At 36.4% G+C, this 18,684-nt stretch overlaps 1 protein-coding gene across 3 annotated transcripts in view; it reads left to right on the top strand.

Moving 5' to 3' along the window:
* Nucleotides 1-18,414, top strand: part of ADK (adenosine kinase) — a 514,633-nt gene extending 496,219 nt beyond the window's left edge. For all 3 annotated transcript variants that reach the window (XM_060111660.1, XM_060111662.1, XM_060111661.1), the window contains exon 11: nt 18,196-18,414. In XM_060111660.1, coding sequence (XP_059967643.1) covers nt 18,196-18,320 — 125 coding nt within the window. In that variant the 3' untranslated portion in view covers nt 18,321-18,414. The remainder of the gene's footprint in view (nt 1-18,195) is intronic.
* Nucleotides 18,415-18,684: the final 270 nt, after the last annotated feature.

Raw genomic sequence — 18,684 nt, 5'->3', positions numbered from 1 at the left:
CTGTTCCAGATGCACATGGGCATTAAGAAGCAAAAATTTCATTCAGAAGAGTTGTACACAAAAAGTAGAAATGCCTTATCCAGTTGAAACAAGAGACATTTTTAAGGGGGAAAAAAAGACTTTCCACATAATCTCACTGTTTTTGTCATCCTCTGTAAGGGAAAATATTGACATTTACCAGACTGTTTGCTCCAGCTTTCTGATCTCCTGCAGTTTATTTTTATAACAGCCTTATCGATGGGCCTCTTACCCAGCTCTCTAGGTTTAACTGAGTTGAGTCGATTTGTTACCACAGCTTCAAGTAGCTGTTACAGAACAAGCAAGACATCCTAATAAAGCTGCAAACGTGTTTACTCAAACAGAGTATTGATTTTACTTGGAGAGGGAGAAGCTGGTGCTTAGCACAGTGTCAGGGTGGATGAATTTCACTGCGGTTTTTCATTGTCATCTGTCATGGTTGTGAAACACTAAGTAAAGCCATCAGAGGATAATTAGAAGTACCAGAAATTTAGCCCCTAAAATCAGTTAACCATTTGGGAGTTTCATAGCTTAATTAGCTTTTATTAAAAATTTCCTCTAGTAATAATAGTCAAGCACTTTTAATGGCGCTTTCAGGTAGAGCAAGATTTCAAGGTTGTAACTTGTTAAATATATGAATTGAATGGCTAAAGGTTTTTCAGACTTTTTCTCATTCTAGTAATTAGGCTAACACTAGAACACAATGTAAAGAGACAGTGATCTATACTCATATCAGCAGAAGTACACGGTTTTCCTGAAAACTCAATTTTAAGGAAGTGATAAAGCAGTTATAAAATACTTAAAACATCCTATAAAGGAAAAAATACCCAGTTAGCATCTTTATTAAACATTTAGGTTTAAATGTTTAACCTAAATGACCTAGACACATAAAACTGTCAATGCCACCCCTGTTTTCTTAATACCTTCCTTCATTAAAGAAGAATCTAAAATATTCTAACCCGCTGTAAGTTAGTCGTCATCTTAAAGGTAAAAGTTGATTGCACAACTGTGGAAAAGACACAGGTCAGGTTGAGAAGTTGCTTACCTTCTAGAGAAACTGTATTAGCTATTAAATTTGATGAAAGGTATTCATATAAACACTCTACCTACTGTCTTGCAAATGACTAGAAAAACACCACAGTTGAAATACGTCACCTAGGATGATGAACACAAAACTGAAAATTTATTAAAAATAAGTTTTACCATTATATTTAAAATTAGTCTTCTTCCCATATCTACAATCATTTATTCAGTGCCTTACAGTAAACTCATGCTTTCTTGCACTACTGCCCCAGCTTGCCTAAATAACTCATAAAAATGATGATGTCTGAGGGATGAACAATTCTAAAGCCTAGGAGTAACAGACTCTGTCAGAAAGAACAGTGAAAGGTGATGGGGAGTTTTCTTTGCCTTTGAAATGCTATATAGTTATAAGCCAAATTCTACCCTGAGTTAAGCCTTTAAGCCTTGGAGTAGCAGGTTGTAAAATTTTGTTACATAAGTGGACACAACCAGAGCTCCTTCTTTTAATTTTTCAGAAGGTAGAGGAAGAAATTGGTTTTTCACAGTGTATTTCGATCTCTATTCTATATTAAAGTATTCAAAGACAGAGGAAAAAGAAACGATATAGATTTATGATTATAATATATCATTCTATTTTATATATGTGCATTTCAAAATCCCCACAATACAGTACTTTATTTTGTTCTATCAATTGTCTTAAGAATGACAACTGTGTGAGGGAGCTCATTGTCATGGAAGCAGGGGCAGGGGTGCAGGATCTAGTAGGGCAGCCATACTTTGGCTTTAAGGCACTATTTCATCTGACTCCTTTGGTCAAAGGAACAGAAACCCATTTCATCTGGCTCAGAATAAGGAATTTTTTTAAAGGAAGCACATAAGCATTAAGGGAGACATTATAACACAGTGGTTAAGACAATGGGTCAAAAGACATGGATTTGAGTCCTCGTTCTGGCATTGTGTGACTATGGACAAGTTACTTGACATCTCTGAGCCTCAGTTTTCTCATCTGTAAAAATGAGGGTAAAATACCTATCTCATTTGTGTTATAGTAAAAGCTGAATGAAATAATATTTATAAAGGAGCAGTACCTGACACATAGTAAGGATTCAAATGTGTTACCTGTCATAAAAGGAATCTCAAGCAAGAACCAAAACTGGACAAGCTTTTACTGAGAGTGGAGCCAGATGATGATTCTAGATTCCATCAGTTCTAGAGACCTCAACAGCAGATATTCATGGATCTTCACTCCATTGCTTACACATTAATGTCACTCAGCTGCATTGCATGTCTGCTTCTTCCTTCCTGGTCTTTCTGGTCCTTCTTTGCTTTCCATTCTGGCTCCTGAAAGAGAACAGTAGGTTAGCTCAATTCACTTTTTGTGCCATTCATAAATAGGATACTGGAAGAACATCTGGGGTCAGATGCCCTGGCCTTGGTCCAGTTAGCAGTAAGCGTTGATTTACATGCTCCAAATACATCAGCTGACCCCCTCAACAATGCTGGAGATGAGGCAGTTTTTCTTAAAAGGGTAATGGATGGGTGGGCACTATACACATGTATGTTTGCATGCTTTGTCTTTGCCCTTTTTCTCACACTTAGAGTTCTGAAAATGTTCCCTACAGCATGATCCATCTATCACACAATACATGGAACATCTAACAGCTTATATCTTAAGCTGGAAACCTAGGAATCATTCTTAATACCTTCCTTTCCTTCTGTCCAAACCTTCAGTGAGTTCTTTTGACTCAATTTTAAGGATATATCTCATATCTTATCTCAAATCCATCCATTTTTCTGCTTTTTCTTTTCTGCCACTTTAACTCAGGCCTGTTTTTTACTTACTACAGTAGCTTCCTAACTGAGCTCCATACTTTCAGTCTTTTTTGCATTCTATTCCATTTTCCTACACAGTAGCCAAAGTACTCACTTTAAGGAGAAATCAAATTATTTCACTCCCCTGCTTACAACCCTTCTGTGGCTTCTAGTTGCACTTAGACTAAAAGTCTAAACTCCTATAGTGGCCTAAAAGGATCTATATGATCTGCTATCTCTGAATCTGTATTTCATGCCACTTTCACCTTTGCTTGCGTGCAGTGGATATGCTGGTCTTCTTTAAGGCCTTAGGCACTTTGCACGTGGAGTTCCCTTTGCCTAATAAGCTCTTCCCTACTCTACATGGCTATGTCTTTCCCATCCTCAGTCTCAACTTAGAAGTGTTCTCTAACCATCCTATCTAACATGGGTCCCTTCACTGTTCTGTACTGCTACACACAGTCGTCTTCCTTAATAGGACTTAACATTCTCTGGAATTATCTTATTTACTTTTTTATTATCTTAATTACTAACTTATTACTTCTTTAAAAATCTCCCCCATTAAAATATAAGCTTCGGGCCTCCCTGGTGGCGCAAGTGGTTGAGAGTCCGCCTGCCGATGCAGGGGATACGGGTTCGTGCCCCGGTCTGGGAGGATCCCATATGCCGCGGAGCGGCTGGGCCCGTGAGCCATGGCCGCTGGGCCTGCGCGTCCGGAGCCTGTGCTCCGCAACGGGAGGGGCCACAACAGTGAGAGGCCCGCATACCGCAAAAAAAAAAAAAAAATATATAAGCTTCAAGAGAGTAGGGGCACTATGTGTCTTATTCACCAATGTTTCCTCAGGACCCACCACAGTGCCTGGCATAGAGTAGATAGTAAATTTTCATTGTATGAATGAATAAGTCAATTAATCACATGCATAGCTACAGACAAACTTACCTCCTACCATCAGATAGAAACCATTCTAGTCAGTAAATCTAAGAACTTGGTTATTGAGGGATTTTGTCAGAAAGGGAGTGAGTCAGGAAATAGCAGTTAAGGCCATACTTTTGTATCAGGTCACCTTGACTTAACATTAAACTATGCTAGAATGTATATGTGAATAATCCTGTGACAGACTGATCACAGCTACCTTTTCTTTACTGTTATTTAAAATGGAGGTAGATGTGGAGAAAACACGTGTTAGGAAAGGAAGCAAGCAGCATTTAATATCTATTTCCCTTAATACCTGTAGTATGAATATGAAAACTGATTCTCAAGATCATAATCCTGAACATCAGTTCCTGCTGTTAATAGACAATAGCATACAGGTCAGAGGCTCCTGGCAAGATTTCATAGAACGTGTTGAAGTTATCCAGTAGATCTCCAGATTCGATTTGCCCAGTGGAATGTCCAGTGCCTCAAATAACAACACCCTTGTCATGCCCTACCTAGGATCTTTACTGCTGTTTCTTACTACGAGTGGGGTAAAATGTAGCTCCTTCACAGGAAAAGCAATGAGACTCTGGTGAAGAGTACTTGACATGAACTGAGCCTGGGACATACTCCATGTTTCATTTTCCACATAGTTTCCTAAGCTTTAAGCCACAGAATTGTTCTTAATTTTTAAAATTTCATCAGCACCCACATCAAATCACTATTTATTCTCCATCTTATCCTTATTATCTGTCACCCTAGAACAGTGGTTCTCAAACTTGAGCATGCATCAGAATCACCTGGAGGACTTGTTAAAAGATAAATTGCTGGGTCCTATCCTCACAGTTTCTGATTCGATAGGTCTAGGGTGGGGCTTAGGTCACACTAAAGCTGCTGGTGCAGGGACCACACTTTGAGAAATGCTCCTAGAATATTCCAGTAGACTCCTATGTGATCTCTCTGCCACCAGTCTCTTTCCTAGTAAATTCATGCTCCGCACTTCTGCCAGGATTATTTTTAACGTATTTATGTGGCTTTTTCTCCTAAAACTATAAAATCCTCAAGGATTAACACTATGTTTTATCCATCTTTGAATCCTTTGGTGTCTAGCACAGTACCTAGTGATGGTAGGCATTCAATAAATGTTGGTTGATTGAATAAATCAAAATACTTTTGATAGCATTCTAGGTTTTTACTTTATTTTCATTTGCTTCTTATACAAGTTTGTATATGTATACAAGTGTCAGAGTGGTAGTGCCATAAGTCTAGTAAATTGAGGATTCAGATTACTCAAAATTTTAATTTATATCTTATTCTGTCTCTTAAAGTAGGCACAGGTAATAATAATAAAAATACAGGCTTTAAAAAAAAGTACAGCCTTTAAGTTTACTGTCTCATGTGACGTGTGGCAGCATATATCTGGTAACCATTGGTTTAGAAGGTATAGCAGGCCAGTCTAAGAGAGCCCATAAAATCATCACTAAAGTGTAGATATCTAAGAAAGATGGAGAATGAACAAAGAACTGAAAAATCAAATTGATCCAGAAATGACAGCAAATTTTTTACAGGGAAAAGGACAGGGAGAATATAGAATTCAGCACTCTTAGTTGCTGTAAAATATTATATCAGTTTGCTTTAATTACATGGTAATGCCTCTGAGAACAAAGGTAATTACATGATAACTTATGTTACTACTCCCACATTATCTCTTAATAACTATGTAATTAACTTGTCACTACTGTACAGTGTGTAGTTTGATATTACTCTTGTATAAAGAACATTGATAAATTAAATGAATAAGTTGGGGTGGGGTGAGGGATGAAGACAGTAGGGAAAGCATAGTATTATAGCAATCTGGAATGCAAATGGTTCATTAGATCATTGACCCAGTCCTCAAGGATCTGAACCAAAACCGTGAAGATTACCAAAAGTGTCTGAAGTGAATCATGTAGCTTTCTGAAGACAACAAACATAAAATATAGTAGGTTCACCAAGCAATGAAATAGATAAGTGAGTATAGGATATAAAGCGTATACTTTTATGTTTTGAGCGGTTTTTATTTTTAAGTATTAGGAATTTTTTTTAAACACAAATATAGATCAATGGAACAGGATAGAAAGCCTAGAGATAAACATATGGTCACCTTTGATAAAGGAGGCCAGAATATACAATGGAGAAAAGAAAGACTCTTCAATAAGTGGTGCTGGGAAAACTGGACAGCTACAGGTAAAAGAATGAAATTAGAACACTCTCTAACACCATACACAAAAACAAACTCAAAATAGATTAAAGACCTAAATGTAAGGCCAGACACTCTAAAACTTAGAGGAAAACATAGGCAGAACACTCTATGACATACATCACAGCAAGATCCTTTTTGACCCACCTCCTAGAGAAATGGAAATGAAAACAAAAATAAACAAATGGGACCAAATGAAACTTAAAAGCTTCTGCACAGCAAAGGAAACCATAAATAAGACCAAAAGACAACCCTCACAATGGGAGAAAATATTTGCAAATGAAGCAACAGACAAAGAATTAATCTCCAAAATATACAAAAATATACATATTGATGTAACAATAGAAATAAAAGGCAAATGACAAAATAACGGGAAGTATTCACAACATAGGTAGTAGACAAACTGGGAGAATATCTCTTACAAATCAGTAAAAGAAGAGAAATACCCCAATAGGAAAATAGGTAAAAGCTGTCATCAGACAGTTCATAAAAACAAGAAATACAAATGGTCAGTAGGCATACAAACAAAAAAAATTTTCAACCTCCCTAATAAATAACTGTAAGTTAAAACAAGATTCTGCCTTTCACTTTTCAAATTATCAAACAGAATTTTTTTATAGCAAGACTGCTGTTGGGTATATACATTAATAAGATAATTTTGAAAAAGAGTTTGGTAATGTGGATATAAAGCCTTAAAATTAATTACCCTTAAAGAAATTTATCCTAAGGAAATTAAAATTTTTAAATGTGCACAATGATAAATGTTTTTAAAATGTTATAAAGATATTCACTACAGTGTTAATTATGGTAGAAAACAAAATTGGAAAAAAACTAAATATCCAAAAATAGGATTAAGTAAATTATGCTACATCCACATTTAAAATGCATGGTCTCTAAGAATATTTAAAGGTATGGGAAGATGTTTCTAATCTACTTTTTATTGCAGAAGTAACACCCGTAAGCAGTAGAAAATACAACAGCACAAAAAGGAGATACATATATATATCATAGAAGTAGTGTATTTATATATAATGAAAAGTAAACATTGCTCCTACCCCAGTCCATTAATTCCCCTCCATGAGGTAGCTTTGGTTGCTAGTTTCTGTTGAATCCACCCAGAAACATCCTGTGCTTGTGCAAGTTTGTATATGAATCCATATCCCAGTTTTCATTGAATGAAAGTATACTGGGCTTACTGTTCAATCTCTTGATTTTTCATTTACTCATATCTTGGAGGTTCTTTCTTAGCAGCACATGAAGATCTAACTAATTCTAGTTAACTGCTTTCTGTTATTCCATTGCCTGGATTTAACTAGTCCTCTCTTCAAATTGTTGGATTTTTTTAAAACATAAACCGTGTAACCATATTTGATGATAATCAGAAAAGCTAACTCATTCTTTTTACTGTGAATGTTGAATGAACAGTAATGGAGTCTACTGGGTTTTTAGTTCCAGCCACCATGAAAACTATTAGCGGAGGAACTATATGGAAAAGAAAAAATTGATCTGTAGACTTTGTTCATTTCCTTTTAAAATATCCCTAGCTCTTAAGAGTCTTCATTAAGGCTTTCATACCTACTGACGATATTTCTCAGTTCTCTGTAAATGACACTAAGAAAATTCTAAATGTTATATCTCTTCTACAGTAACAACATGGAAGTTAGGAAATCACATTGCCTTTTGCCCATACCAGCCATCCCACCTCTATGTGCTTTGAGGAAAAAACTAGCTTAGCACCTTGGCACAGTTTAAATTATGTCTCAGGCCTTGTCTCTGACACTGGATTCAGTTATGCTAAAATTGATCACTCTCTTTATTTTTTTTTTAACGTCTTTATTGGAGTATAATTGCTTTACAATGTTGTGTTAGTTTCTGCTCTATAACAAAGTGAATCAGCTGTATGTACACATATATCCCCATATCCCCTCCCTTTTGCGTCTCCCTCCCCCCATCCCTCTCCCACCCCTCTAGGTGGTCACAAAGCACCGAGCTGATCTCCCTGTGGGATGCAGCTGCTTCCCACTAGCTGTCTATTTTACATTTGGTAGTGTATATATGTCAGTGCCACTCTCTCATTTTATCCCAGCTTACCCTTCCCCCTCCCCGTGTCCTCAAGTCCATTCTCTACGTTGGCGTCTTTATTCCTGTCCTGCCCTTAGGTTCTTCAGAACCAATTTTTTTTTGTAGATTCCATATATACGTGTTAGCATACAGTATTTGTTTTTCTCTTTCTGACTTACTTCACTCTGTATGACAGACTCTAGGTCCATCCACCTCACTACAAATGACTCAATTTCATTTCTTTTTATGGCTGAGTAATAGTCCATTGTATATATGTGCCACATCTTCTTTATCCGTTCATCTGTTGATGGACACTTAGGTTGCTTCCATGTCCTGGCTATTGTAAATAGAGCTGCAATGAACATTGTGGTACATGACTCTTTTTGAATTATGGTTTTCTCAGGGTATATACCCAGTAGTGGGATTGCTGGGTCATATGGTAGTTCTATTTGTAGTTTTTTAAGGAACCTCCATACTGTTCTCCATAGTGGCTGTATCGATTTACATTCCCACCAGCAGTGCAAGAGGGTTCCTTTTTCTCCACACCCTCTCCAGCATTTACTGTTTCTAGATTTTTTGATGATGACCATTGTGACTGGTGTGAGGTGATACCTCATTGTAGTTTTGATTTGCATTTCTCTAATGATTAGTGGTGTTGAGCATCCTTTCATGTGTTTGTTGGCAATCTGTATATCTTCTTTGGAGAAATGTCTATTTAGGTCTTCTGCACATTTTCAGATTGGGTTGTATGGTTTTTTGATATTGAGCTGCATGAGCTGCTTGTATATTTTGGAGATTAATCCTTTGTCAGTTGCTTCATTAGCAAATATTTTCTCCCATTCTGAGGGTTGTCTTTTTGTTTTGTTTATGGTTTCCTTTGCTGTGCAAAAGCTTTGAAGTTTCATTAGGTCCCATTTGTTTATTTTTGTTTGTATTTCCATTTCTCTAAGATGTGGGTCAAAAAGGATCTTGCTGTGATTTATGTCATAGGGTGTTCTGCCTATGTTTTCCTCTAAGAGTTTTATAGTGTTTGGACTTACATTTAGGTCTTTAATCTATTTTGAGTTTATTTTTGTCTATGGTGTTAGGGAGTGTTCTAATTTCATTCTTTTACCTGTAGCTGTCCAGTTTTCCCAGCACCACTTATTGAAGAGGCTTTCTTTTCTCCATTGTATATTCTTGTCTCCTTTATCAAAGATAAGGTGACCATATGTGCGGATCACTCTCTTTAACATCAGTAAAAGAAAATTCCAAATGAAATTTACCAGAAGGTAATAAGCTGTACCAGTTGTTAATGGACAAAGGTTTATTCTGAGAGCTCTGGGTCTGTGATTGTTCCAGGATTCAGAGCCAGCTGATACTAGCCCTAGGAACCAAATTCAATGTCACTGAGAAGCCTTCACCTACCCTGTGCCTCAACAGCTGGAGACCTAAGGTCCGTGACTTGGCCTAAAGTTGGGGAAAGTCTGAGAGGCCCTGGGATAAGCCTATCTGTAAAAGGATCAGAGGGGAGTTAGAGGTCACAGAGAGAATGAACCAAAGTAAAAAGGTAACAACAATCGCCTCAGCATGTGAGTTCTTGATTTGGAAAACTGTAGTGATATTTCTTGTTCTCCAGTGTAATACCTCCTGTTCCTCTTCTCATGACTGTGCTGAAAGGCATATATGCAGAGCCTTACCCTTCATTTTCAACATGATGTACTGACAAGGACCGTAAGCTAATGGCCCCCAAAAAAGAGCTTCTAAGGTACTTTTGCATATTGAGTACACATGCCAAGTCAGTTATTTAAGATTTTACTTCTTGACTTCTTCTTAGGCCCAAACTCTTTAGTAAAAGAGTGCAAAATTCTTTTTTAAATTTATCTGCAAGCCATATTTATCTGCTATAGTGTCTGCCAACCACACTTTTTATAATTCACCACATTCAGTGAATGAAATATGAATAAGCACTTTGTTTACTTACTGGCACAGAATTTGTATATATTAATAGCATATTGTCATTATTTGTATTTTTCCTACCTAAAAAATACTTCATTGGAATAATATTCTAAAAATGCAGAGAACTTATAAAAATTGGGGGGGTTGCAGAGGAGACCAAAAATTCTATAGAAAAATAAGCAAAAGATCAGAATAAACAACTCACAGAAAGAGATTTGTTCTTTACACATATAAAAAGATGTTCAACCTCACCCATAGTAAGAAAAATGCAAATTAAAGTTACATCGAGATATTGTTTCTAACCCATCAGATTGGCAAAAATTCAGAAGCTTGGCAGTATACGCTCTTATTGAGGCTGTGGGGAAGCAGACACCCTCAAACATGACTAGTGGAAATGCAAAACAGTTCAACCCCAAGGAGGGGGAATTTGGAAATGTCTAACAAAACTGCTTATGTATTTACCCTTCAACCCAGAAAATTCTACTTGTAGAAATTTATCCCAAAGATAACACACACACACCCAACAACACAAAAATATGTATATAAAATATTATTCATTACAGAATTATTTGTAATTTCAAAGCATTAGAAACTATGTGAACATTCACACATAGGAGATGGAGTGAATAAACTATGGTATATCCATACAATATGGTGCTATGCAGCTGTAAAAAAGAATGAGGAGAATCTCTATGTATAAATATGCAGTGATTTCCAGGTGGTGTTTTAAGTGAAAAAAGCAAAGTGCAAAAGGGCATGTATTCTATGCTACCCTCCTTTTGCGTAAGAAAGAAGAGGAAATAAGAAAATGTACATATATCTGCTTACCTTTACAAAAATAAACACAGGAAGACAAACCAGAAAACAGTGAAATTGGGTACATACATTGGGGACGGGCACAGAGGGGCACAGTGTAAAAGGAAGTGACACTTCTCTGAGTATACCTTTTTTAAAGTTTTTACTTGGAAACATGTTAATATTCTACATATTTTTAAAGACACATTAAATTAACAAGGATGAAAGTGGGGAATGGAAACTGAAAGCAAACTGAAACACACGACCCCAACATTTTTTTCAGTCTTAAGTAAAGTGAACCATTCTAAAGTGGAGTAAAAAAGAGAACCGATCTAAAGAGCAAACTGAACACAGTATTTGAGTACATTGGAGAACAGCAGACCAATTCCAAACTCTTTTTAGTAGATTTGGGTTTTCGTAGAATAAGTGGTGAAGCAATTTTGAAGCTGTTTTAAGAGATATTTCAAAACTGAGCCAATTGTGGATCAACTTATACTCCAATTAAAAAAAAAAAACTGAGCCAATAAATAAATGTGTTGATATTGTTGGGAGCTAGGGTTTTCACTGTAGAAGAAAGTACAAAAGCATGATAATGGAAGGGGGGAAGGTAAGAAAGAACTCTGTGGGGATGGATTGGAATTGGAAATATTGGTGTCAACTCAATTTCTAAAATAGTTCTGTGTATATATGTGTATACATATGTACACATTTAAGTGTGTAAGTATGTATATCTGTGCATGTGTGTACATGCATACTTCCTAGCTCAATTCGCTGACAGAGTCCAAAAGCAAAGAATGCACTTACCACCCACACTTTGGTCTCTAATACCATTCCACCCTAATAGGAAATAGGTATCCTTGGAAAAATGGCTGATTCCAGGGCTGGGATAGGGTGGGTTTAAGAGCCCAGAACATAATGCCGGAAAGTAAGGAAGTGCTCAAAAATAGTGTGAGGGCAGGTCCAAGGACACTTGAGCCAGCTTGAAGGTGCTCCTACTGGCAAAAAGTGGGACATTTTGAGCACCAAATTAAAGGCTGTTATGAATTATAAACCATTGATTAAAAAACAAAAGTCTGGGCTTCCCTGGTGGCACAGTAGTTGAGAGTCTGCCTGCCGATGCGGGGGACGCGGGTTTGTGTCCCGGTCCAGAAGGATCCCACATGCCGTGGAGCGGCTGGGCCTGTGAGCTATGGCCACTGAGCCTGTGCGTCCGGAGCCTGTGCTCTGCAGCGAGAGAGGCCACAGCAGTGAGAGGCCCGCATACCGCAAAAAAAAAAAAAAAAAAAAGTCTGTGCTCCTTATTGATAAATAAATAGATTACAAATAATAAATGGGAGAAAAGGTAAGCTCTTGCATATAATAAAATGCCAGAAGCTGACTGGTAAATGTGAAAGGAGTGCCGGAGTTAGAAAATCATCACAGTTTAAGTTGCTTCAGTTAAGAATCATGAGTGAATACTAAATCTGGGAGAAGGGATTGGGATTCTTGATGGGGAGTAGCATATTTGCATGGTATTAAACTGTCTACCAACAGACTCCCTGTTAGATGCAAGGGAAAATATAATTATACAATGGAGAAATAGAACAACACCTTGATCAGGTGATCATAATTGTCACCAGTGAACAGCAGCCAGACATAATATGCTCCTAAATGTGTGATACCCTGAGAAGAATAACATAATTTTTCTAGTATTCTGGCCAGGAACGCATAGTCTGAATTAATCATGAGGAAATACCAAACAAACCAAAATGAGAACCACTCTATTAAATACAGAGTAGGGGAAGGCTGTATTCTTTGAAAATGTCCTTCTCACAAAAGTCAAAGAAAGACTGAGGAAATGTTCAAGATAAAGGAGACTAAAAATATGACAAATCCTAGACTAAATTCTATCCTAGAAGGAAGAAAAATGCTATAAAGGACATTATTGGGTCATTGACAAAACTGGAATATGGACAGTCGATTAGATAACAGTATTCTAACAGTGTTACTGAATGCTATAAAGGACATTATTGGGTCATTGACAAAACTGGAATATGGACAGTCGATTAGATAACAGTATTCTAACAGTGTTACTGAAGTTGATGACTATGGTTTTGTAAGAGAATAGCCTTATTCTCAGGGAAGACACATAGATATATTTAAAGGTAAAGGGAGATGACAGATGCAACTTCCTCTCAAATAGTTTGGGGGAAAATTGTACAAAAAGAGAGCATGTGCACAGAAGGAACAAAATGTTGACAATAAGTGCATCTAGGTAAAGGATATGTGGGTACTATTTGCGTTGTTTTTATTCCTGCAAGTTTTCTCTGAATTTGAAATTATTTCCAAATACAGTTTTTTAAAAATACATTTTAGGCCAGCTAATAATTAAAATCTAAACTTAAAAAATTATATTGCAAAACATTATGCTAAGTGAAATAAGCCAGACACAAAAGGCCAAATATTGCATGATCCTACTCACGTGAAGTATCCGGAGTAGGCAAATTCATAGATACAGAAAGAATAGCTGTTACCAGAGGCCAGGAGTAGGGGGAATGGAGAGTTTAATGAGTATAGTTTCTGTTGGAGTGATGAAAAAGTTCTGGAAATCGATAGAGTTGATGGTTACACAACATTGCAAAATGTACTTAATGCCATGAATTGTACACTTAAAAATGGTCAAAATGGTAATTTTTAGGTTGTGTATATTTTACACAATAAAAAATGTATCTTGGGAATGTTTAATTCCTATTATAAAAGGATTCCCTATGATTCTTTAATATAATATAATATAAGGGAGCTTTAATATAAGCTCCCTTTATTTAAACTATTTTATACAACTTTTGAAGACTCACATCAGCTACTTTATGAAGGTTCCACTTATAATTGATTGTATAACATCTGTAGTTCATCTCAGTTCGTTTTTTAAAATAGATTATTAAAGAACTGATATTCACCTGGGGCAAAGGTCTTAGCTTTTTTCTGCATCCAGGTTTTCCACTTGTCAAAGAAAATGTCTCTTCAGGGGACTTCAATCATCAGCTTGCTCTTCTCTTAGAAAGAGGATGCTGGTATTTAGGCTTCACAAAAATATTTCATAAACATAAGCTTTCTTTTCTCTCAAAGAACATACCAGGAGGAATGAGGAAAACAGATGTTCCTTGTAAGTCTTTTGATAGACGTGTTTCCATTGTAAGCTGATCTGACTAAATTTGGCATCTGTTCCATTCACTGTGTGGGCTGAGCAGTTTAGTCTCACAGTTTGGCTGAAAGTTAATATCGACCTTTGACTGTTACCTGAAAACCCATTGATAAAATACTCTTACTAAACCTCTTGAGAGAGTGATTTCACATTCTAAGCAAACGTCTTCAAAATACATCACTCCATTAACCAAGTTAATTATTCTTTTGTTGGGCGTACTTATTTATTTTATTGGATACAGAGCATTCCCCAAATCTGACAGGGAGAAGCCTGTGTGGTCAGAATGGTAGAAGAGAAAGAACATAAATCTCTTATAATGCTCTCTACAGGTCACTACACCACAGCTTTTAAATTAACCTTCACCCCCCAGCTGCCCAGGGGCTATGGGAGGGCCTAAAAGTCTGGCTACGGAACAGTTTCTCATTATCATCTGTTCTTCTGAGTATTTGAGTACTGCTACAGCAGCTTGGGTTTTCCTAAGAGGGAAGTAGCCCCAGATTCTTCTGTTCTTGACTATCTTATTTATAACTATAACAATTTTTATATAGTTTTATTGCAGTATAATTGACATACAGTAAACTGCACATGTTTAAAGTGTACAGTTTTACAAATGTTGAATTATGTATACACCTATGAAACCATCACTATGGACATATCTACTGCTTCCATGCTACTTGGATTGTTTCCAGTTTCGGGCTATTCCAAATAAAGCTGCTCTGAACATTCATTTACAAATTGTGGTATGGAAAAATGCTTTCCTTTACCTTGGGTTAAGTACCTAGAAATAGAAAAACTGAGTCATATAGTAGGTGTATGTTTAACTTTTTAAGATGCAGATAAATGGTTTTCAAAAGGGGGCTTATCATTTTATAGTCTCACAATCAGTATATGAGAGTTTCAGTTGATCTGTACCCTTGCCAACACTTGGTTTGTCCGTCTTTTTAATTTTAGCCATTCTGGTGGGTGGGCAGTGGTATCTAATGGTGGCTTTAATTTGCATTTCTCTAATGAATAATGATGTTGAACATCTTTTCATGTGCTTGTTTGATATCTGTTTATCTTCTTTGCTAAAGTGTTTGTTCAACACTGTTGCCCATTTTTTATTGGGTTGTTTCTTGCTATTGAAGTATAAAAGTGTTTAATTTGGCAAAGTCAAAATTATTTTTTCTCTCATAAAAGTTTATACTTTTGGGCTTCCCTGGTGGCGCAGTGGTTGAGAGTTCGCCTGCTGATGCAGGGGACACGGGTTCGTGCCCCTGTCCGGGAAGATCCCACATGCCGCGGAGCGGCTGGGCCCATGAGCCATGGCCGCTGAGCCTGTGCATCCAAAGCCTGTGCTCCGCAACGGGAGAGGCCACAACAGTGAGAGGCCCACGTACCACAAAAAAAAAAAAAAAAAAAAAGTTTATACTTTTCATGTCTTAAGAAATCTTTGGCAAGTCCAAAATCACTAAGATTTCCTCCTAAGTTTTCTTCTCAGAGTTTTATGGTTTTAGCTCTTACATTTAGACCTATGTTCCATTTCAAGTTAATTTTTGTGGTTGATGTGAGGAAGAGTAGAAGTGGGGGCTTTTGTTTTTGTTTTTTTTCCACATATGGCCATCCAGCTCTTCTAAGAACATTTTTTTAAAAGATTATCCTTTCTTCATTGAATTACTTAATACCTTTGTAAAAATCAATTGACCATACAGAAGTAGGTTTATTTCTGGACTGTCTATTCAGTTGCATTGATTTGTCTTTCTTTATGCCATAATGTCTCAATTATTTTAGTTCTGTAATAAGTTTTTTAATCAAGTAGTCTTCTTTTCAAAGTTGTGTTTTGATTAGTCTAAGTTCTTTGCATTTCCACATAAATTGTAGAATCAGCATGTCAGTTTCTGTTAGAAAAGTCTGCTAGAATTTTGGCTGATATTACGTTGAATCAGTAGAGCTGATAACAATATTGAATCTTCTGATCTCTGCACACTTTAAATCTCTTCATTTACTTAGCTTTTTAAAATTTCTCTCAGCATTGTTGTTTTGTTTTCTCAGCACTGTTTTGTCATTTTCAGTGTAAATAAATGTCTTACACAGCTTTTATCATATTTAGCCCTAGGTATTTCACGTATTTGATGGTATGGTGAATAGTATTTTTAATATCAATTTTGCTGGCATATACAATTGCTATATATATACGTTACTAGTACAGAAATTCAATTGATTTTTGCATAGTGATTTTGTATCCTGCAGTTTTACTAAACTCAGTAGTTCTAGTAACTTTTTTCTAGATTCCATAGGATTTTCTACATAGACCAGGGTTTCTCAGTCTCGGCATTATTGACATCATAGGATATTTAACAGCATCCCTGGGCTCTACCCACTAGTTGCCAGTAGCACCCTCTGCTGCAGGTTTGACAACCAAGAACATCTCCAGACATTGGCACTTTTGCCCCCCAGAGAACATTTGGCATTGTTGAGAACCGTAGACATAGACAGTCATGCCATCTGCAAATGAAGACAGTTTTACTTCATTTTCAGTCTTGATGCTTTTTCTTCTTTCTTCTGTTTGCCATATTGCACTGGCTAGGGTCTCCAGTACAATGTTTAAGAACAAACATTCTTTCCTTGTTCTCAATTCTAAGGGAAAAACATTCCATCATCCACCATTAAGAATGATATTAAATGCAAGTTTTTCACAAGTGCCCTTTATGAGGTTGAGGAAGTTCCCTTCTATTCCTAGTTTGCTGAAAGTTTTTTTTAGAAACTGATCTTGGATTTTGTCAGATGCTTTTTCGGCATCTGTGAAGATGATCTTATGGTTTTCTTAGTTAATGTGGTAGATTACATTGATTGGTTTTTGAATGTTAAATCAACCTTGTATTTCTGGGATAAATGCTATCTGATTATGATTTATTATCTTTTTTAAAATATACTACTGGATTGGATTTGTAAAATATTTGCATCTTTTCTGATTTTGGTATCAGTAATGCTGGCCTCAAATAATGAGTTGGGAAGTATTCTCTCCTTTTCAGTTTTCTGAATAGTTTGTATAGCATTGACATTATTTTTCTTCCTTAAATATTTGGTAGAACTCAACCAGTGACACCATCTGAACCTGGAATTTTCTTTATTTATGTGCTTTTTAATTATAAAATCAAATATTTAATAGATAGAAGGCTCTTCAGGTTATCTATTTATTCCTGAGTGAGCTTTGACAGTTTGTGTCTCTCCAGAAGTTTGTCCAATTTAACTGGTCAGATCTATTGGCATAAAGTTGTTAATGTTTCCTTATTATCCTTTTAGCGTGTGTAGATGCTATAGTGATGTCATATCTCTTATTACCAATATTGGGAATTTATATCTCCCCTCTTTTTTTTCCTGATCAGTCTGTGTAGATGTTTAATTTTATCCTACTTTGACTCCCAATTCCATCTTCTCAAGTCAGTGAAACTGTCAGGCTCTGCGTAGGCTGTCCTTCCATGTGTTGTGGCCTGGTAACTTTTACAGTTTACCTCATTTGTTTCCCTTCTTTCATGGATCTTTTGTGGCCAATGTACAATATTTGAAAAACTTTGTTGCATATACTTTGTTTTTATTTTAAAGTTATTTCTGGAGAAAGGGTAAATCTGGTTCCTTTTATTTCATGTTGGTCAGAAGCAGAAGGCCTGTTTCCTACCTTACCATATTTATTTTAATGTCAAGCCGGTCCATGGTGCTTGACTATAGAAATTATTTCGCTGTTACTTCTGGGAGTGAAAGAAATATAAGGTCATTCATAACTTTTCAACTCTCAAATTTGTTCTTGGAGAGATATCCAGATATTTTTTCCAAATAGCAATTTTCTAGGAATAACAACAATACAGAAGGAATCCAAAGAGATAGGCAGAGGCATAACTAATAATTTCTCAGCTGTAAAGACCCAATATAATATTATTTGGCCAGTATTTCTTACTTATAACCTTTTAATCTCAGAGTTAAAGTCTCCTTATCAAGGAAAGCATGATATTTTAGGCTTAGAAAGACTAGGTTGACTTGGTGGTGAGTTGTCACATCCCGACTTGAGCTCTTTAAAAGAAATATTAGGAAAGAACTCTCTAACCCTAGAGGTTTGACACTTCACTATCAAGACTGAAAAAAGGCATAGGTATGTAGACCATTTTTCGTTCTGACCCATATGACATTTCTGATGCTGTTACACAATACTCATGTTTTTCCCTTTTGTCTGTGTTCCAGGTTTTCTGTCTCAGCTGGTCTCTGACAAGCCCCTGACTGAATGCATCCGTGCTGGCCACTATGCCGCGAGTGTCATAATTAGGAGGACTGGCTGCACCTTTCCTGAGAAGCCAGACTTCCACTGATGAAAAAGCAGGAAACCGCAGCCCAGGAGTACAGACACTGCCTTGATGGCTTCCTGAGAATTCCCATATTAATAAAGAAGAAAATTAAATGCTACCTTTCCTACTGTAATAATGTTCATCTTAATTTAGAGGGTACAGTAGTACGCACTAGAATCTTTATTCTCTCAACAACCTAAAATCGGAGGTTTATTTCCATAGTTTGATAGTGCCACTTAAATGTCAATTAAACAGGAATATAACATGTCAATAGAAATTTTGTTTCATTTTTATTACTTTGTAAATTCATGTGTACTTAGTAAAGTGATCATTTTTTTACATTTCTGCTTTGAATGCAGACGCAATTTAATATGATAGATTTTTTAAA

This window comes from Mesoplodon densirostris, chromosome 1 (genome assembly GCF_025265405.1).
Source record: "Mesoplodon densirostris isolate mMesDen1 chromosome 1, mMesDen1 primary haplotype, whole genome shotgun sequence".
NCBI lineage: Eukaryota > Metazoa > Chordata > Mammalia > Artiodactyla > Ziphiidae > Mesoplodon > Mesoplodon densirostris.
The sequence above is the reverse complement of the archived record's forward strand: the minus strand, read 5'-3'. Positions and strand labels throughout refer to the sequence as shown.